The 22,583-nt window shown below is 35.3% G+C and overlaps 1 protein-coding gene across 1 annotated transcript in view; it reads left to right on the top strand.

Annotated features, from left to right (window-relative positions):
- The window catches only part of LOC150079474 (little elongation complex subunit 2-like), a 162,053-nt gene that overhangs the window by 61,440 nt on the left and 78,030 nt on the right, over positions 1–22,583 (top strand). Inside the window, exons 9-10 of the mRNA XM_090382392.1 lie at positions 3,929–4,449; positions 14,356–14,451. Coding sequence (XP_090238518.1) covers positions 3,929–4,449; positions 14,356–14,451 — 617 coding nt within the window. The remainder of the gene's footprint in view (positions 1–3,928; positions 4,450–14,355; positions 14,452–22,583) is intronic.

The raw sequence follows: 22,583 nt of genomic DNA, 5'->3' as shown, positions 1-22,583 counted from the left end.
TTCTTATTAATTATCCTACGTAATTATTGGTGGTGTTTTATTTTCATTTTAAATACTTAGTTTGACACTTTCTTTAAACTTTAATTTTTCTTTTCTTATTTTTACTTACATTTCATAAGACTGGCAGTCTATACCTTGATCATTTACACTTAACTGTATAATATTATCAGAAGCCCTCAATTTGCTTCAGTTTATCATTTTAAATGAAAAACAAAATGAAAAGTTTCCTAAGTGCAAACTAATATATAGTTGAACCGTCTCTAGCCCTGATGACAGCAGCACACTGTTGAGGCATTGACAAGATCAATTTCTGAAGATAATCAGCTGATAGTTCGTGGTTCCAAACATGAATTATGGCTTCCTAAAGTTCACAAAGGGTCTTCGGTTTCTTTCTGGCAACTGCAGATTCCACATGATGCCAACAGTTCTCGATAACGGAGCAATATGGCCTTAGTTGCTAATGCTCCTAAAAACCAAATAACAAACAAACAACAGTTCTCTATAGGATTCAGGTCCGGGCTAAAGTTACTTTAGCTTCATTTCTGCATTAGAGGTTCGACAGTAATGTGTTTACATTTGTTACAGGTGAAAAAATAGTTGGAAGAATGGGCCATTACCTACAGAAGTGCCTACTTACACTTTTCGCCTGATGACAAGGAGCAGAGTCGTCCTGAAAGATGCAGTTACTTGGCAGGTTGAAATGGTCTCTAATGGTTGGCAGCAATTTGCCTTCCAATATAGCCAGGTATCCATTGGAATTTACGGAACCTTTTGTAAACTGCAGCTGACCTACTCCGCAATATGAAATGCACCCCCATATCATTTGGCTGGTAGGGAATGGTAGGGAATTTCGCTGTAGACACCATACAGTCTGGATGGTATTCTTCACCATGTCTACAGGAATCGTTTGTCTCCCATCAGAGCCATGCAAGTTGAATTTCTTCTCATCCGAGAAAATAACTGACTTTCACTGCTCATTTGACATGCTCCTTACACCAAATTAATCAGGCCTTTTTTCATTTTTTGTATGAAGAGGGGCTTCTTAGGATGACGGGCTACAAGTCCATTTTTGAAGAGGCATCTTCTGACTGTTACTATACTTGCTACCACCCCTGTATGTTTTTCCCATTCTCTTTTCAGCTCAGATGAAGAAGCTTTATGGTTTTCAAGGCATAAGCGCTTCAAAACACGGTCCTGTTTTGGCGTAGAGACTCGTTTGCATCCAGTTCCTTTTTTCCTATCAGCAGAACTAGTATTCTTGAGTTTGGAAAGAAATCTACTCACTTTTGACTGATTACAAGACACTCTATAAGCAATATGACAGGAAGAACTTCCTCACGTAAAGCAACAGTAGCACTCTTTCTTCGTGGCTTCAATTGCGTGTAACTTGCCATCCTGATACAAGCAAGGAATGACTGCAACCCTTGCAGAGCGTGCTTATATAGCTGAAAGTAATGGCTGATGCAATATTATGTCATCACCTACGCATGTCAGATGAGGGTGCCTCCGTAGCCAGGTGGGAAGGAGCAGCAGTGCATAGCACACGCTTCTTGATTAGACCGGGGTTCGAGCCCGTCACCACCAAATATGGAGGATGCGGAAAGGTCAAGGGAATGACCACTGCATATTCCCGGAGCAATATGGCCTTAGTTGCTAATGCTCCTAAAAACCAAACAACAAACAAACAAACAAGCATGTCAGATGCAATCTGTAAGAAATATTGCCATACACTTATGTTATTTGGATGAAAATTATAATTTTAAGGGATGATGTGCTTTCTTTGAACACCAGTGTATATGTGTGTGTGTGTGTGTGTGTGTGTGTGTGTATATATATATATACTATTTTTTTTTTTTTTTTTTTTTTTATTATTAAACTGTCTTGGCCTTTAAAAAATAAAGATGTAACTATCCAAATTAGAATGTTTTCAGTGGAAATAAAATTTAATAACAAACTGTAAATTTTACCAGTATTTTTGTTTCATATTATCTTCCTTATTTAATGTGAAATAATTAAAAGGGCTTTGAAGATGTAGTTGAAAGATTTGTAGAACTTTTAATCCATCAGAGAAACTGACCTTCCAAACACTGTAAAAGTCCAGAAACTGACACTTATGACTGTTTCCTAGGTTCTATGATGAAGCCTCTAACTTATTGGGGTGGAGACTTTTCTGTGTGATGTGTTCTAACTACTGCTGTTATTGTGGCATAATAGCACCAGTTAGTACATGTCACCCAAAAAACTGAATTAAGCTCCTAAGGCTTAAACAATGGATGAACATATCCAAATATATGGATATGAAAATGCAATTTTTGAAAAGGTGGGGGGGGGGGGGATTTGTGATTTCCTGTTTAGACACTGTAGATCTTTGAACTTACCTTTATTTTTGCAACACTGGTAGAAATTTTTTTAAATAATTATTAAAATCTATATTTGAAAGTGTATCAGGATTTTTTCTTAAAAAAAGAAAATTGTCATTTGGTGTGGTGTGTATATATTCACTCATATACACACCGACTGAACATATACTGTTCGGTTTCCTTACCACAGACATGCTGTCACTTGTTTCTGTGACTATATATGCCGACAACAAACAGCTCAAATAAAAAAAAAAATTGTGCTAATTTGATTAATAAAAGGGATCTTTCTGAATGTACGTGTAAAAGTGTATAAAGTAGTGACAACAGTGTTTAAATACCGTTGTAGCTGCTTTTAATTCTTCAAGTATTTTTTAAATGATATTTCTGTAAATGTGTTATTACAGTTGAACTTGATTATAATTAATATGGATATAATAAAAGCACAGATTTTTCTGAGAAGAAAAATTTGTCAGAAAAATGTATTTTAATAGTAAAATTTCATTTTTCGATGAATATGGTAATTGTGTTTCTCAGAAATAACAAGCAAAAACGAAACAACTTGAAGTATTTATGCAAGCGTAAGCATTTCTTTTTTTTTAAGAAAAAAGTCGGGGTTAATGGAAAAAGGCACTCAAATTTGTTTTCCACTGTGTGCTCATTGGACTGAATCACCTTTGGTTGCAACACCCACCTACCATTAAATCATTTCTGGTTTAGTTTTATCAGGATACTTATTCAGTAATGATGCATGATTTTATTGTATGCAGGCATCAGTATGCTTTTTTATCTTGTAAATTTCCAAAACAAACTGAATTTTATTTTACATCAGAAGCCTTCACAATGCCCTCAATTGCCTTCTACACTGGAGATGATAAATTCAGTCAATGTTCCTACAGTCAGGTTTTGCTGAATGGGAATTGGTGCTGTCAGCAGGGAAAACCAAACTGGTTCTCCTTGTTGACTGCATGAAAGATTTCAGCCAATGCTGAAAAGGCACCCTCCATATTTAGGAACAAAAATTAAATTCTTAAATTTATTTGAGATTAACTTTTATTTCTTAATCCATTGGCCAAAATCTAGCTTGCATTGCATTAGAATAATACGACTGCAATCAAGAAATGCACACACATGCACAAAGAAGTTTGTGAAGAAATTACTGGTATTACATTCTAAACTTTAAGTTAGAAAAAAAATCAATTTCTTACTTTTCAAGTTTATATTGCATATAGTTTGAATGACAGTCATTATTAGAGCAATTGTTAGTGATGTACTTCACAGAGTTAGACTGGCAATGAATCTTTCAATCATATAGTGAGGTTGATTAATATCAAGGAACTCACTGCTTCAGTAAGCTCTGACATAGTTTGCCATCTGTATAACCAAAACTGCATGACAGAAATTGAAAATTTTTAAATGAGCTCTATATAAATATGCTAAACGGTTACACTGAACACTAAATTTAATAAACATTTTTCACCAGACCCTCAATCTCATTATAACCAAGTTCGACTGTCATTTTATTTGGACTTTCTGTATGCATATTTCATAGAATATATGTTATTTTGCAGAATGACAAGAAGTAAGACTAAATTGTTACGAGCATCCCAGTCATCGTCATCACCTGAGCATTCTGCAGATCCTTCAGCAAAAAAACAAAGTACTCCTAAACATGAAAAGCAGTCTAAAGGAAACAAGCAACCAGCCCAGGGGCTGCTTTGTCATCAGTCATTTTCTCTTTCACTATCCTCAAGTGAAGAGTCAAAGGATGAAGACGAAACCAGTCAGCTGCCAAATACTTATGACCTTCGTCAAACTAATAAAAGAAAATCAGTTTGCACAACAAAGGGAGAGAAAAGAGAAGATGATCCAAAAAAGAAATGTTTGAAAATGAAGTCACCTAAAAAGACATTTCATAGCCTGCCATTAAAAGCTTGTAGAAAATCTCCCAGAAAAGTTGATTATTCTAGTGATGACAGTGACAATAATTTGGTTATTGATGAAAGCATAATTTCCAGTGAAAACCTCAAGAATCCTTCAGATGGGAATATTAATTTGGATGTTAATACCAAAACAACATTGATAAATGATGGTCTGCTTAACTATTTTTTTTTTTTACTTAAGTTTGATATGTTAAAAAAAATTACAAAAATAGATTAAAATTGTTTAGAAAAATTGCATGATAGATCAGATTAGTGTTTAAATATACAATATACACCCAAACTCACATAACAAATATGATTTTCTGGTTTTAAAAAAGTGTTTGATATTTAAACTTCGATTGGATTTCTTTTTTTATCTTTTTGATATTTGTATAAAAAATATAAATAATAAGGTTTGGGGGAGAAGTCTCAAATAATATAATAATTAATCAAATATGTTTTAATTTTTTATTGTAGGTATTGCTTTAATTTTAATAGTAAAGTGTAAAAATGCCCTTCCTGCACTATCGAAACATAAATAATGTGATAGTCACTTTTCTATAATGATATGGTTATTATGATTATGTTTTTCTTATATCTGTTATGGTTATGATATTCTCCACATTTATGCTTGTGGCTATGCTGAAATACTTATTTGTAATGAAGGGTACATAGCTTGTCCAAATTTTTAATAGTCTTAAAAAACATGTACCAACACTGACATGAGGAATTAGTTGATTCCTCAGTTGTGATTAACCAGTGCAGCAGAATATACTAGCAGTATCAATATGGTGTTTACTTGATATTCAGATTTCACAACTACTGCTTCACTTTTTACCTTATGGCATTTGTTAAACTGATATTTATGAGGAATACTACAAATCTGGTTACTTTTGCTCAGTTAAATGATATTATTTTAATTTATACTGAGGTTTATAAGAACTTCATGGCCGCTCTTCACAGAAATGTCAAACAGTTTCCAGCTCATTGCATACAAAACTGTAACACTGAAGCTATGGAGAATCAACTTTAAGAAATAAGCATTCTAAAACCATTACAAATAATTGCTGGGTAGAGGGAGATTTCAACAAACTGAAAAAGTTGAAGAGCAAATACTTCATACTGTGCAAATATCTTGTACTGCAAGTACCAGAAGATTGTCAGGTCATGTAAATGTTTCATCTGCAAGCTTATATAGGCATATAGATGAGAACAGCAACCCATATCATGTAACAACAAAGACTGTTGTCACAAGATATGAATAAATGAAACTTATTTATTCTGGTTGCAGGAAACACTTTTGCCTGGATCAAAGGAACCACTTATGATTGTCAGTATTCATTGTCAACATACAATAGTGCTCAAAAAAATTGCAACACCTTGTTTTTTTTTAGGTTATTTAGCCTTATATTGGCAGCTAATCTTTTAGAAATAGCTGAAGAAACATAAATAACAATACATAAACGAAACTATTAATTGCAAAAAAGAGTTTATTTATTTTATGCCTTGTGGGCAAATATACAATGAAATAAGTATTTTCTCCAAAATAAGAGCACATTACTTATGGTTCGTATGATAACAAAAATTCTATGAAAGCAGCATTTTTTTTTTTTTTTTTTTTCATTACTTTGCTTGTACTAGAAGAACAGGCAGCTATATAACCAAAAAAGGCAACAAAATGCACAATAATGTTTCATTGGCCTGCTCCTTGTTTTAATGACTGCTGCATATCGTAGTGGCATCGATTGGATAAGGTTCTGAATCTATTCCTGGGAAATCTCATGGTACCAAACATGGATTAATGTCTCCTGCATCTCTTCAAGTGTTTTGATTTCTTCTGCATTACTGAAACACCCATTGTTCTCTTCCAACAATTTTTAATTGGATCGAGGTCTGAACTGTTCCCATGTTAAAAAAGCACTGCAGGATTTTCTGGACAAGACTGCAGTTATAGTTCAGACACAGCATGGGTTTGTTAAGGGGAAGTCTTGTCTGACCAATTTGATTGGATACTATGATGTAGTTACAAAGGAACTAGATGCAAAAAATAATCTTGATATCATATACAGTCAGTCCTCATATAGCATGATAGTTGTGTTCCTAGAAACCCTCGTGCAATATAAACAACAGGCTCTATGGGAAAAATAGGGTTACGTGCCGACGACCCAAGATTGAACACACATTTGTAACCAAAACATTACCAAACACAATAAATAATCGTAATAAAATACGTAAGTATTTTATTACGACTATTACGTAATAAAATATTGCTAATGCGTTTGCTTCTATCGTAAGCAAACTTGTTTTTTGTTTGATTTTCTACCCAAACAGATGACAGCCGTTCCATCTCTTCCAATTCTTTGTGTCTTAATCTAATGGATTTTAATTACACTTTGAGTTGTTCCTGCTATAAAAGTTGTTTTTATTTTCTCTGCATTCTTTGTATTTCTCAGCGTTGCCTCATTTAGGTCTGTAGCACGTGCAATATCACATGGTCTTTCATTTTGCTCAAAGCGTTTCACGATTTCATATTTTTTCTCTATCGAAAGAGGCGGACTGGCCATAAGCCTTACTGGGGAAACCCTGGTGGGCCGGAAGCCGGTGTAATTTTGGCAATAAACCATAGTATGAGGCCACTATAAATTTTCCCGGGTAGAAATTTTTGACCCAGTCTGCCTCTGTTTATCAGTACTGCTTTTCTTTTTCTCTCTGAATCTGCAGTGCCTTCGCCAGGATGCTTCTTTTTCACACCTTTTAAGTATTTCATTCATTTTGAGGGAATAAAGCACAATTACAAAACGAGGAGGCACGCTTGATACACATAAACAAAGCTGTGCGCGTGTAGCAACTGAATAAACAACACTGTAAAGGCAGAGATACACTATTAACACCTCACATTTCTAGGGTTTACTACCATAAAACAATAAAAACAATTTCCAGTTGCATTTCTGCTAGTGGAATCTGTTATAAACTGGTAGTAAACTCTATCTAATTGCATTTGCGATTATACCGATAGCCGGAGTTGTGTTGGTTTTTACGTTATTATGGTGAAATGTGTTTCCCCTTCACTGATATAAAAAAAACATAAATACATTTTCAGAATCTTCTCTTCATACCTATCGTGTTGCGTTCGGTTGGGGTGATTCTGCGTTCGACTGCTATTTCTTGTAAAAACAAAGGCGAATCGTGCATAAACGAATTCGGTTCATGTTATATAAGATATCGTTCCCCTATTTATAAATCGTGTATGATTGAATTCGTGTAGTGTAAACACGTATTATACGAGGACTGACTGTACTTGGATTTTAGGAAAGCTTTTGATACTGTTGCACATGGAAGACCACTGTGCAAGTTGGAGCAGTATGGCATAAAAGGCAAGTTGCTACAATGGATAAAAGGATGGTTGAGAAGGAGAAGACAGAGAGTGGTATTCAATGGACACTGCTCTTCGTGGACTAATGTTATTAGTGGAGTTCCCCGTGGGTCCGTGTTGGGCCCATTGTTGTTTTCTGTATTTATCAATGATATTGATGAAGGTATATATTAGGCTTAATGTCCAAGTTTGCAGATGTAGTGGCATCGATTGGATAAGCAGTTACAGTAGCATACTATTCTTAAGGACAGTAAGAATGATATGCTACTTAAGCCTGATGTAGCCGAGTGGTCAGGAGCGAGAGTGCATAGCACGCGTTCCTTGAGTGGACCGGGGTTCAAGTCCGTGACCACTAAATACGATAAATATTTGTATTGACGATTTATTGTAAACTCTACTGACTTGGTTGTCATACCGGAGCATAAACAGAATTTTATTTATTATTTATTACTGCAACAGGATCTAGAAAACTTGAGCAAATGGGCTGAGAGGTGGCAACTGAAGTTTAACATTGACAAATGCAAAGTACTGCATATGGGTAGCAGTAATCCCAAAGTAGTGTACCACCTGTGTGGTACTACACTCAGTGTAGTGGACAATAAAAAAGACCCAGGAGTAATTGTGCAGTCAGGTATGAAGTTTTCTGAGCAGTGCAGACAGGCTGAAAGAGTAGCCCATGCGGTCTTGTCAATGAAATAATAGGAATATTGCTAGCAGAGATAAGGAGGTGATTATCCCCTGTATGTATGTATAAGGCAATGGTCAGGCCACACTTTGATACTGTATACAGGTCTGGAGGTCTCATTTTAGGAAGGATGCAGATCTGCTGGAACGACCACAGAGAAAGGGAACAAGGTTAGTGAATGGAACAAAGGGTTGCTTTCACGAAGAAGGGCTTAAGATTTGCAAATTGCAGTGTCTGGTGACTAGGCACCTGCGAGGTGATCTGATTGAGGTGTAAAAGACCTTGAATGGTTCAAACAAGCTCTGTGCTGATGGGATTCTTGAGGAAAGACATTGTAGAATAGATGTGTGGAAATTTGCTTTAGCCAGCGAGCGGTTGATTTCTGGAACAAACTTTCATCTGTCGTTGTGGAAGTTGACGAGCTTAAATAAATTCAAGGCTGAATTAGACAAACTTTTGGAGTAAATGGATGGGTGAAATGGGAAGGGTGTATTTTTTTTTTTTTTTTTTTTGGCCGATGCTATATAAGCTAACTTTCTTCCATGATATGCCTCTTCTTTCATGCAGCTTCTACATCAGCACTAGCTGCTTCACCTTGCACTTTTATGTTGTGGATATGGCTTCTTTCCTTAAACTTCATGAACCAACCTTTGCTAGCTTCAAACCTCTCTTCTGCAGCTGCCCCGCCTCTCTCTCTCTCTCTCTCTCTCTCTCTCTCTCTCTCTCTCTCTCTCAGCCTTCATAGAACTCAAGAGAGTTAGGGCCTTGCTCTGGATTAGGCCTTGGCTTAAAGGAATGTTGTGGCTGGTTTAATCTTCTATCCAGACCACTAAAACTGTCTCCATATTGCAATAAGGCTGTCTTGCTTTCTTATCACTTTCATGTTCACTGGAGTAGCACTTTTAATTTCTTTCAAGAACTTCTCCTTTGAGTTCACTACTGTGCTAAATGTTTGGCATGCCAAACCTAGACATGCCTTTCTCGCTAAGCTTAATCATTTCTAGCTTCTGATTTAAAGTAAGAAGCTTGTGACTCTTCTTTTCACTAGCACTGCACTTAAGGGCCATTGTACTGTAATAACAATAATAACACAAGTAAAAAGTTTGAAAACTGCCAGAATACTACACTGAGACACGGTGTACAAATGCTATAAACAGACTGAGTGCGGGTAACAAAAAATGTCACCGGTCGACTCACTCAATTCAGCTGATGTGCACGTCACCGCCGAAACCCCCCCCCCCACCAAGAGCAAGGCAAACACCAAATATAATAAACATGAATATAATTGAAAAGCACCGTATTAGTGAAGTGCCTTAAAGTGAGGTATGCTTATATTTATCCAACAAATCTTCAGATCATGTTTGTTTAATAACCTTAGTACCCACATGAATAATGATGCTCTCTTTATCCCCCTTAAAATCTGACAATCTGTTGGTAATGGTATTGATTGTTGCTCCCTGCAAAAAACCCAGGTTTTGATCCACCTATCTTTATTACAAAAAATGTTACCCATTTCGCTGACAATAGAGTCTCTGAATAAAACTAAATGTCTTTCAATCAGAGCAGTATGCACTTGACTCTTCTGTTCTTCCGGAACCCGAATTGGGGGATGCATCACTTAGCAGTTCACGAGATACTTGAGTCCCTACAAGTTCCCAGTTACATTTGTAGTAGTGGTGGTAGTAGTAGTGGCATGTGATGCAAGAAAGAAAGTGTATGAGCTTATGCAGCATCAGCCAAAAAAAAAAATCACACCATTCCCTCCAAATGCCTGTCCAGTTCCTCCTTAAATTTATTTAACCTATCAACTTCCACAACGACAGATGGAAGTTTGTTCCAGCAATTAATCACCCGCTGCCTAAAGGCAAATTTCTGCACATCTATTCTACAACTGTCTTTTCTTAATTTGAATTTATGTCCCCTTAGGTTCGTAATCTGAACAAGTGGAAGGATCCCATCAGAATTCAGCGTGCTCAACCCATTCAAGGCCTTATACACCTCAATCAGATCACCGTGCAGGTGCCTAGTCTCCAACCACTGCAATTTGCAGGACTTAAGCCTCTCTTGGTAAGAGGATCCCTTCATTCTCCTCACCAATCTTGTTGCCCTTCTCTGTACACGCTCAAGCAAATCGACATCCTTCCTAAAATGAGGCCTCCAGACCTGTACACAGTACTCAAGGTGTGGCCTGACCATTGCCTTGTACAAAGGGACAATCACCTCCTTTTCCCTGTTAGCAAAATTCCTATATATCATTGACAAAACCGCATGACCTGCCTTGGCAGCCTGTCTGCATTGCTCAGAAAACTTCATATCTGACTACACAATTACCCCCAGGTCTTTTTCATTTTCTACCACCTTAAGTGTAGTACCAAACAGTTGGTACGTTTCTCTGGGGTCACTTCTACCCATATGCAGTACTTTGCATTTGTCAAGGTTAAACTTTAGTTGCCGCTTCTTAGCCCATCTGCCCAAATTTTCTAGATGTTCTTGCAGTAGCACACTGCTATTACTGTCATTAACAACCCTGCCAACCTTTGTATCATCTGCAAACTTCGACACTAAGCCTGATATACCATCCTCAATATCATTGATAAATATACAAAACAACAGTGGACCCAACACCGAACCCTGTGGGACTACACTAATAACATTAGTCCACGAAGAGCAGCACGCATTGATTACCACCCTCTTGTCTTCTCCCACTCAACCATCCTTTTATCCATTGTAGCAACTTACCCTTAATACCATTCTGCTCCAATTTGTACAATTGTCTTCCATGCACCACAGTATCAAAAGCTTGCCTGAAATCCAAATATACGATATCAAAATTATTTTTTTGCATCCAGTTCCTTTGTAACCACATCATAATATCCTATCAAATTTGTCAGACAAGACTTTCCCTTAACAAACCCATGCTGTGTCTGAATTATTGCTGCAGTCTTGTCTAGATGATCCTGCAATGCATCTTTAACCAGTGACTCCATTATTTTACCCGGAACAGAAGTTAAAATAACTGGTCTGTAATTACTCGTGTCATCCTTCGATCCCCCTTTGTGAATTGGGGATACATTTGCACATCTCCAGTCCGTACTGACTTCCCCTGAATCCAAGGATGCTCTCATAATTATGGCTAAGGGTTTGCTTAGTTGCTTTGCCACCTCCTTTAATATAACTCGATAGATCCCACCCACCCCAGGTGCCTTTCTTATGTTTAACTTCAACAATTTCTCCTCCACTTTGCTCTCGGTTATTATAAAATTATTGTTTCTAGGCCAAGCACTTATTTCTTCAGTGACTCAAATTCTTTTAGTAATGTATTAAGTTTTAATTTAAGATTGGTACACTCCTTACATTGAGTGCAAAGAATGGTCAGTTAAGCTTGGTTTGTCTACTAGACTAACACTTGAATACATGCTACAGGCTATACAAGTGATGAATTCATGACTTACACCAGACATGCCCGCAGGTATTTCCTTCTGGGTCACAATGCCCTTGGACTTTGTATTCAAAGTGATTCTTGTAACAACCATTATTTATGTAAAATTTGAACTTAAGAAAATTGCAAAATTTAAATTTACAGTAAATTACAGAATTTAACAAAGTATTACAGAAATTGTACTGTTAACAAAACTTATCCACTAGTGCAGTTAAATTTAAGCTGCTGAAGTTATCGAAAAGAATACTTTAGAAAAGTTAAAGATTAAATTTACAAAATATTGTAAAAATTAATTTCACGAAATTACTGAAATAAGATTTAAAAATTACAGAAATTGAATTTAAACAAATTTTAAAGAAAATTTTTATTTACCAGATGCCCGATGTTAATCCCTTTCAGGAGCCAAATAGAAATGCATTTGCTTCGAACATCTACATCAGAAATGAGGACAGAGTTGCAAAAGTTCAGGAAACTGTAGCAAGAGATTAACATTTGACCCACATAATGATGGCTGATGATTTGTCAAATCCTGCATGAAAATTTAGGGGAAAAGGACTGTCTGTGCAAAATTTGTGCTGACCAGCCTCACAAATGACCAGAAGCAATGAAGAGTATCATCATTTGAAGATTTCAGTCAGACTTGTTAAGACAGTCCTAATTTCTCAACTGCATTGTCACTGGAGATGAGTGTTGGGTGTCTCAGTATGACCCAGAGATGAAGCATCAGAGCATGCAACAGACTTCAAAATCACCAGCAAGGCCCAAAAATTTTGTTTACAGCAGTCCATAATCAAGGTGATGCTGATCATGTTTTTCAACAAACAAGGTGTAATTTACAAGGAATTTGTAATTGAGGGAGAGAGAATTAATGCTGCATCCTATGTATATATCTTTTTTTTTTTTTTTTTTTTTTACCAATGTACAGTTGCCTCAAAGGCTATTGAAGTGCATTTTCCAAATGAGGTCCCAATTTCAAATGAAAAGCAGTTGGTTCACGTTGCACAGCAATGCCCCTGCCCATTCCACACTCATTGTGAAGACATTTTAGGAACTTGGCATTGTACAGATCAACCATCCACCAACAGCTCTCCTGATCTAGCACCAGAGGACTTTTTCCTCTTTCCCAAAGTGAAAACTGCCCTTAAAGGAAAGAAATTTCAGGATGTTGAGGACATAACAAAAAATGTAACCACCGAACTAAACATCATCTTTTTGGATGCCTTTGCTGACTCTTTTCAGAAATTTTAGAATGGTTTAATAAGTGCTTTCAGTCAGGTTGTGATTGCTCTGAATAAAAATAAAATCAATTTTGATTGGGGAATTCGCTTTGTTCTTTTTACTTTGTTCTTTTTATTCTACTTTGTTTTGTTCTTTTTATTACACATTTATTCCACTTCGCTTTGTTCTTTTTATTACACAGGTCTAGGAAATTGTATTTTTAATAGTTTAAACCAGTTTATTTTAGTTTAATAAACTAAAATTTTATTTTTAATAGTTTAAACCAGTTTATTTTAGTTTGATAAACTAAAATTTTATTTTTAATAGTTTAAACCAGTTTATTGATATTACATATATTATTATTTTAATTATTTTTATCTACATTTAACATTATTTATTGTGACCTGTACATTTTGTAGTAATAAATTTCATCATAAGTTTTCATTATTTGTCAGCACATGCAAGGACTCATACTTGTGAATATATGTGTACTATGCCGGGTCTTTACATAATCAAAATCATATTTTCATTCGACTGACCCTTTTCACATGTGGTGACAAAAATGAATTGCATGTGTATAGGTTGCTTTAGATTTCTGCTAGCTGATAAAAATCAGTGTTATATACAGCCATAGTCATCATTTCAAGGATCTCTGTGTGTCTAGGTTCTAAACATTAGCATGTGGAATTTGTATATATACAATATTATCAATTTGAAATACAGATTTGACGTTAGCATCTTTTTTTTCTTTTCTTTTTTTTTTTTTTTTTTTTTTCCTTTTTAAGCTCTTTCTCTTGGTTTATTTGTTATGTTGAAACAGTGCTGATAGACTATAAACTTCTTTATGTTTTCTGTAAGTCCTAAACGTTTTATAATCTGTTATATAATCTATAATATGAATATGCTCAAATGATACCTAATATATTATCTTTGGAAAGTGAACCTGTAGTTCCCCAAACTTCCCTATCTTTGAGATATCCCCACTATGGATGGATTGTTAATCTGATCCTTCTCCTGTTACTGTTAACATTTAATCAAATAGTAAAAAAAAAAAAAAAAATAGAAAGTAATTTCACTTGAACTCCATCTTTTCACTTGCTTTCCAGAAGTTTCATGTGATCAGATTTCACATGCTATTTGAATGTTTTTCATTGATAGACTGATCCTTGTTTAATAGATAACCAATTCTCAGATTGTCTTTGAAAATTAAAGAATGATTGGCAGCTGTCTTAATTTTTATACCAAAATTAAGTTAATGTTTTTATACCAAAGGAGGTTCCATCATTGATTGATATAGTCATAAATCAGTGAATAGAAATTATGCATTTAGAGTTATACTTTGTTTTTGTTTATATTTTTAGATGCTGTTCCAAGTCAGCAATCTAACAAAGAAAATTTTGTGAAAGGAAAAGATAAAAACATATTGTCCAAAGTAGAAAAAAATATTAAATCTGAAAGTAAGTAATAAACAATTTTTTCCTTTACTGATTTATGCATATGTTGTACATATTCTGACCAAAATATTAAAAACTAAATTTAGCATTGTGTAGGACCTCCATGAGTTGAACTCAGTTTGCCATAGATCCAACTGGCAGCTGGATGTATCTAATGTAATTTTAAGTCATTACTCTACCAATAATTTCTCTACTTCCTTCATTGATGAGGTTAATGGGCTGAACACGTGTATACCAAATTATAATATGTTCCATAGGATTTCAGTCACCCCACCCTTCCTGTCTCCAGATTCACATCTGGAGATAGGAAGGGTGGGGTGACTGAAATTAACATCAGTTCCTTGAACTACTCATGAACAATTCTAGAATATTGTATAGTGGTATTATGCTCTTAGGAATGGTCATTTCCTTTGGGATAAAAATGAAGCAGTTGCACAGTGTATACAGTCTGATAAATTCTTAAATATCCACATCTTTTTGTCATCCTTGTATTTGTAGATCCAATCCTTACCATTATTCTACTTCCTGCAGTTGTCTTCGCACTCTACCACTCCGGTCTCAACAAAAAAGTGTAAATTGAAATTTATCAGTCCACAACATCCATTTCCAGTCATGCTAACCTAATCCATTAGTAGTTTCACCTAGTTTTATAACATGAGTGATATAACTCATTTTATACCAGAGGGGTTGCCATCATCTGACCGATCCAAAACTTTAATCTTAATATTTGAAAAAAGTGACTGATTGTTTTAAATTGTGCTTATATTACACTAATGCTTGATCTTTTATCATTGATTTTACCAGTGGATTGCAAATCTAGTAGTAAAAGATCGGATTAAATTTTTAATTGTTTTTTAATAATAATTCAAATTTTTGTATATGGTATGCTTTTTTGTCTACTATAAATATTCATTAATTTTATTGACACAAAAAGTTTATTAATTTTTCTTAAATTTTAAAAAATATATTAGTACCATAAAACAGAAAGATGAAACTATTAAACACTGCTGATTTTACATTGAAGATATTAACTATATAGTATCGGTGTAAATACACCATAGTTAACCTATATATTTGAACTACATACGTAGCGTAGAGGGCATCGTTTTAATTGTATCTCATAATGTGGTTGCCTTCACAACGAGATAGGCCGACCGGGCTAGCCGAGTGGGTAAAGTACCTGCCCAGCAACCCAAAGGTCGCGGGTTCGATTCCGCCTCGGGCTTGGATCAAAGTACTGCAAAAACCTTGGGAGGTGCAATATGGCCACAGAAGCCGATGCGCCAACAACTACCAAATCAAAAAAAAAAAAAAAAAAAAAACAACAAGATAGCTACTATTGCATTACTTCAAATAAATAATGCTTCTCTAGTAGAGAAGACTACTGTTATTTATTTTCAGCGGTACCACCCAGATGATTGTTTCGATCAGCTGTGCGGCTTCATCATCAGTGGGTGGGCAGGTACCCAGGTAATACAACAAGCCATCACAGTTGTGAAGTTATATCCACATTATGAGAGATGCCAAAAGGGTGTGGTGGTATTGTATTTGGAAAATTAAGTGCACGGGGCATAATCCTTATGAGTTTTAATAATTAACTATATAGTATCGGTGTAAATACACCATAGTTAACCCATATATTTGAACTACATATGTAGCGTAGAGGGCATCATTTTAATTGTATCTCAATGTGGTTGCCTTCACAACGAGATAGCTACTATTGCATTACTTCAAATAAATAACACTTTTCTAGTAGAGAAGACTACTGTTATTTATTTTCAGCGGTACCACCACCCATCTTGGAGGAAATAAGAGTAATGTGGCAAGAAAATTGGGAGAGGTCTGATAAAGGAAGGCAGACATTTTTATTTTTACCAAGAATTGACATAGTTGAACCAAGAAAGAAAGTATGGTTACAATTTGGATTAGATGCTATGTTCTTAATGACTGGGCATGGTTTAGCATCGAAATTGTGTCAACTTGGTCTTAGAGATAGTGGACTGTGCTTATGCGGGGAAATGGAGACTTCCGAGCATGTGATGTTAAAATGTGTATATATATATGATGATATAAGAAATGAGTTAGAACTTTCTATTGGCTTCCTGGAGAGAGAGATCCTCCATATCACGTTCAGTGATAAGTGCTTTTTTACTTACTTTAATAATTTTGTTAAAAGGGTTTTCACAAGAAGGAAAGAAATGCTAGATAGTGGTGGCACGCCTCCCAGTGGCAGGGATGGAAACTCGCGCCATTAAGATCGATAGAATTGATTCTATATGAATTTTTCTTTCACGAAGTTAAGTGTCAATGTGTTATTAGTTTGTTTTTTGTTGTTTTTAATTAATTAATTAACAATGAGAATTCAAGTTAAGACTTAATATCCCATTTTAGAAATTAGCCACGGATGGGCTTCGGCCCAGGTAGTGGGTTCTATCATGGAGGTCATAATGGAATGGTACCACCACCCAGACGATCGTTTCGATCGTCTGGGTGGTGCCTTTTGGCATCTCTCATAATGTGGCTATAACTTCGCAACTGTGATGGCTTGTTGTATTACCTGGGTACCTGCCCGCCCACTGATGATGAAGCCGCACAGCTTCGAAACGATCGTCTGGGTGGTGGTACCGCTGAAAATAAATAACAGTAGTCTTCTCTACTAGAGAAGCGTTATTTATTTGAAGTAATGCAATAATAGCTATCTCGTTGTGAAGGCAACCACATTATGAGTACAATTAAAACGATGCCCTCTATGCTACATACGTAGTTCAAATATATGGGTTAACTATGGTGTATTTACACCGATACTATATAGTTAATTATCAAAACCCATAAGGATTATGCCCTGTGCATTTCATTTTCCAAATACATTACCACCACACCCTTTTGGCATCTCTCATAATGTGGATATAACTTCACAACTGTGATGGCTTGTTGTATTACCTGGGTACCTGCCCGCCCACTGATGATGAAGCCGCACAGCCTCGAAACAATCGTCTGGGTGGTGGTACCGCTGAAAATAAATAACAGTAGTCTTCTCTACTAGAGAAGCGTTATTTATTTGAAGTAATGCAATAGTAGCTATCTCGTTGTGAAGGCAACCACATTATGAGATACAATTAAAATGATTCCCTCTACGCTACATATGTAGTTCAAATATATGGTGTATTTACACTGATAATATATAGTTAATTATCAAAACCCATAAGGATTATGCCCTGTGCATTTAATTTTCCAAATTGAAGATATTGCACAAAACTTTGACATTATTTCATAACAACAGATTTATACAATATTTAAGAAAACACTTAAATTAACACTTTTCAGTTAAAAAATAATAATAAAAATATTATTATTTCTAACCATATATGTAATAAATAATGTAAATATGGCCTAATAACATAACTGTACTCATCTTTTTGTCACAGCTCTTATGACATTCTCTGCATGGTTGACATCATGCATAGAATGTATTAATACACTAATATACTAATAAATAATAACTTACTTTCATTTGTGATAAATAATAATAATAAGGACGTGGATCTTGTTGGAATAGGTGATTAGGAATTAAAGGATACTCTTAATGGCAAAAGCTTCAATTCAGCAAACTGCAGCATCTGGAGACTAAGTACCTGCAAGGACCTGATTGAGGTATTTAAAGCTTTGAATGGATTGAGTAAGCTCAAAGCTGATAGAATCCTTTCTCTTGCTCAGGGAGCATAAATTCAATTCAAACTGAGAAAAGATGGTTGCAGGGTAGATGTATGGAAATTTGCCTTCATCAGCGGGTGGTTGATTGTAAGAACAGACTTCCATCTGGTGTTGTACAGGTGGGTAGTTTGAATAAATTCAGAGGAGAACTAGACAAACTCTTAGAAAGAATAGACAGGTGATATGGGAAGCATTGGCTCTTTTTTTTTTTTTTTTTCATTTGCTAATACTAGTGCTTTTTTTGTGACGGTACGCAAAGGTACGGTGTACTGGCACCTTTATTAACAGTGTGTGACATTTGCACGCAGTACATTTCAAAATTTGAAATATTCAGTAATTTTTTTTTCACATGTTTAACCATTATTCAAATACATACGCTTAAAGTTATTTAACTAAATTTGCATTTTTCACTGTCTATTGTTAAGATATTTTCTATATAAAACTTTATAACCATTTTTGGAATTTTAAATTATTCAGTCAGACCTCTGTTTAACGAACTTGAAAGAGTTTCGATTGAGTGAAAAAAATTTTCATAAAACGAACAGATTAGGGAGACTCGGTATGCACTGTTCACACTTCTGGCCTTCAGGCAATTTAGACAATTAGTGCTGCTGCACAAATTAAGAGAGCTAAAGGGGTTATTCCACTTAGTGATACTCATAAATCCTATCAGACCACCTGTTTCACATACTGAGAACTTGCGCTGGTCAAAGGGTATTCCCGATGCGAACAATGGGCCGTGCTCAACCTTCTACTGTAAGTGCCCTCTTCGGGAATTAGGAGAGAGAGAGTGGTTTTCTTTACAAATAATCAACTGTTGTTTCGCAGAAGTGTGTTTTTTTCTGTAAATTTTTCATATCTCTATTTACATGGTTACAGTACCTCAATGACTTCCACATTTTGGACAGTTTCAAGAAAAAAAAAATTCAAATTTAAGAACTAGTTCAAAGAGCTAATGACAGTATCAATGACAAGAAATGAAAAATGAGGATAACGAAGGTATTAAACCTTCTAAACATGAAATGTTGGCAGATTTTGGAAACTTCGTCGTGGCCTACAGTGTGAAGATGTTCCTGAGAATACAAAAGGTATGTTAAAACAAATGCGAAAATTTTTTAAATGATCGATGTACAGTAAATACAGTGTACAACAAAAGATAACCAAATATTTTGAAAAATAATTCTTAAGTGTACTAATATTGTGCACATAATGTCATATGAAAAAAAAAAAATTGTATCTTAATTTGTTTTGAAATGTTAGAAAATATATTTACCACCTTTTACTGTATTAATGAAATTTATAACGAAATATATAACGAAAATTTTGTTTAACAAATTTTTGCAAGGAACAATCAACTTAGTTATATAGAGGTCCAACTGTAGATTTACTTTATTGGGGATTATCTCACTTTTGCATGTGTTCTGTTCATCTAAGAAGTACCACCCACTTTGGGAAACTCATGTATCTCTTTCTTGACTCCCCCCCCCCTTGGAAATGCCATTTCCTAAGGACTCGTATTGGTTCCCCACTAATTTTTCTGTGACTTTTGTTACAATGTAAAAGTTTGTTCAATACAACTTTGTATTTGTGCAATTTCAATTCAGACACAACAGTTTTATTTATTTGCCTGTGCAGTAACGAGATTGTAAGTGAATTAATATTAAAAAAAAAAAAAAAAAAAAAAAAAAAAAACTATCTTGAACCGTAAAGTACAAAATGAAAAGTATTACTAGTTTCTTCTCACACTCCATAGTTAAGGAATTAAAAACAAGTAAAAAATGTTAGTGAAGACCTAATGGTATCCGTGTCCAACAGCAAGGGATGACTGACATAAATGACTGGCCAAGTTGCTGGACTGTTGATCAAAAAAATGACTTCTGTGTGAAGTATAATTGGCTAAATTATCAAAATAAGAGACTTGGCTGTGCATTATGTAAACAAATTGGAACTCTTGGAGTGGAAAAGAAGATGGGCATGAAGATTTCTGAGGAATGGGCAAATAATGAAGTTACCTATTTTGGCGAAAGCAGACAGCAACAGCTATTGTCTTTAAGAAAGAAAATTTTCTATTGCAAGGAAACAGCAGGACATAAAGCTGCTATAAAACTGCTTGCGGAAGCTGAGAAAGGGCCCCTTGAAAATCTGTGTTTAAAGAGTTCATTGCACGAAAAATTAATAACAACAAAAAAATTTTGTGCCACATATAAGTTGGCCAAACAAAATCAGTCTTTTCATAATTTTGAATCAGAGATTGACCTACAGGAATTAAATGGGATTGACATGGGTCATATTCTTCATTGAACAAACGCTTGATTTAACATCTTGAACCACATTAGTGATGAAATGAGAAAAAATTTTGTTAATAAAATGGTTATGTCGAACAGTAAAATTTCACTGATAATTGACGAATTGACCACGGTAAGTAGGAAATCCACTTTGATCATTTACGTTCAAACTTGTATATTTGACTGGAATGAGATCTCCCGTAAATTTGTTTCTGGACTTGATTGAACTCGAAAGTGTAACTGCAAAAGGGATATTTGATTCTCTGCTTGATTGTCTTCAGTCATACAGTATGACGGAAAACTATTTAAAAACTCACTTAGTTTGTGTCACATGTGATGGTGCAGCTGTTATGATGGGTAGTAAAAGTGGCTTTTCGAAACTAATGAAACAAAAGTTCCCTTCTTTAATAGTGTGGCATTGTGCTAATCACCGATTAGAACTGTCATTTGGTGATACTGTGAAATCCGTTGCAGGTATTGATAGATTTAAAGCATTTATTGATAAACTTTGTGTCATGTATAACGCGTCGCCAAAAATGCCAGAGAATTGAAGGTGTGCGCGCCAAATCGGTGGATATTGAACTATTAAAAATTGGCAAAATTTTAAGCACACGATGGGTGACATCGAACTTCCGGTCTGTTTCGGCTGTTTGGAATAACTATGAGGCATTAGTTAATCATTTTCAAGGAGCAAAGAATGACTTGATGCGGGACCAAAAAGAAAGATGTACATATGAAGGATTGCAGAAGAAAATTACGACTACAAACTTTATATTAGACTTGGGTTTAATGTGTGATACTCTTCAAGAATTATCAGACTTGAGCTTGGACTTGCAGGAGTGTGATATAGATTTGTACAGGGCAAATAAAAAAATAGAAATTATTGGACAACACTTTCTTGAAAAACAAACAGTTCTGGGACAGTATTACAGAAATGCCGCCAAAGCTGCCGAAAATCTACAATTTCAAGGAGTTTCACTTCATGGGACAGACTACAGAAATAATTCTCCAATCGATCCAGAGGCTTTCTACAGAACTTTGAAACAATCAGTAGAAAGCTGGCTGCTTGATAGTAAAAGTGCTTTTTTTTTTTCTTTTTTTTTGATTTGGTAGTTGTTGGCGCATCGGCTTCTGTGGCCATATTGCACCTCCCAAGGTTTTTGCAGTACTTTGATCCAAGCCCGAGGCGGGAATCGAACCCGCGACCTTCGGGTTGCCGGGCAGGTACTTTACCCACTCGGCTAGCCCGGTCGGCAGTAAAAGTGCTGATTTGGCAGTGTTGGCCCGAGTACTTGATAAGAAACATTGGCCTGAAGATACTAACTCTCAAGTGACATTTGGTGACAATGAAATTAGAAAATTATCAATTAGGTTTCAGTTAAATGAAAGAGATACAATTTGTGGGTTTTGGGAATACCTAATTGAAAAGATGATTTCGGAAGAATTGAAGAATTTAATGAACGCCTAGTCCTTTTAACACTTCGGTCGTTTTATTTTATTTTTTTTATTTTTTATTTTTTTCCTGAAAGGCTTCAGTGGACTGAAAATAAGTTCCCTTAAGTATACTTTTCAGTTTAGGGAGAAACCTGAACTGTGGAAGACTGGTTGGATGCTCTATCAAGACAATGCCCCAGCACTCTCTGGTCACTAGTTCCCAGCCAAAAAAATGCAAATACCTGTGTGCAAACACACACCCTACTTGTCAGGCCTACCCCTTTTTTTCTCTTCCCTAAACTGAAACGTATACTTAAGGAAACTTATTTTCAGTCCATTGAAGCCTTTCAGGGAAAAAAAAAAAAAAAAAAAACGACCGAAGTGTTAAAAGGGCTAGGCGTTCATTAAATTCTTCAATTCTTCTGAAATCATCTTTTCAATTAGGTATTCTCAAAACCCACAAATTGTATCTCTTTCATTTAACTGAAACCTAATTGATAATTTTCTAATTTCATTGTCACCAAATGTCACTTGAGAGTTAGTATCAATTAGGTTTCAGTTAAATGAAAGAGATACAATTCGTGGATTTTGGGAATTCCTAATTGAAAAGATGATTTCGGAAGAATTTAAGAATTTAATGAACGCCTAGTCCTTTTAACACTTCGGTCGTTTTATTTTATTTTCTTTATTTTTTATTTTTTTTCT

The sequence above is a fragment of the Mastigoproctus giganteus genome, chromosome 10 (assembly GCF_048544385.1).
Source record: "Mastigoproctus giganteus isolate SK-2022 chromosome 10, ASM4854438v1, whole genome shotgun sequence".
Classification (NCBI taxonomy): Eukaryota; Metazoa; Arthropoda; class Arachnida; order Uropygi; family Thelyphonidae; genus Mastigoproctus; species Mastigoproctus giganteus.
Note: the sequence above shows the minus strand (reverse complement) of the source record. Positions and strands in the feature narration are given on the sequence as shown.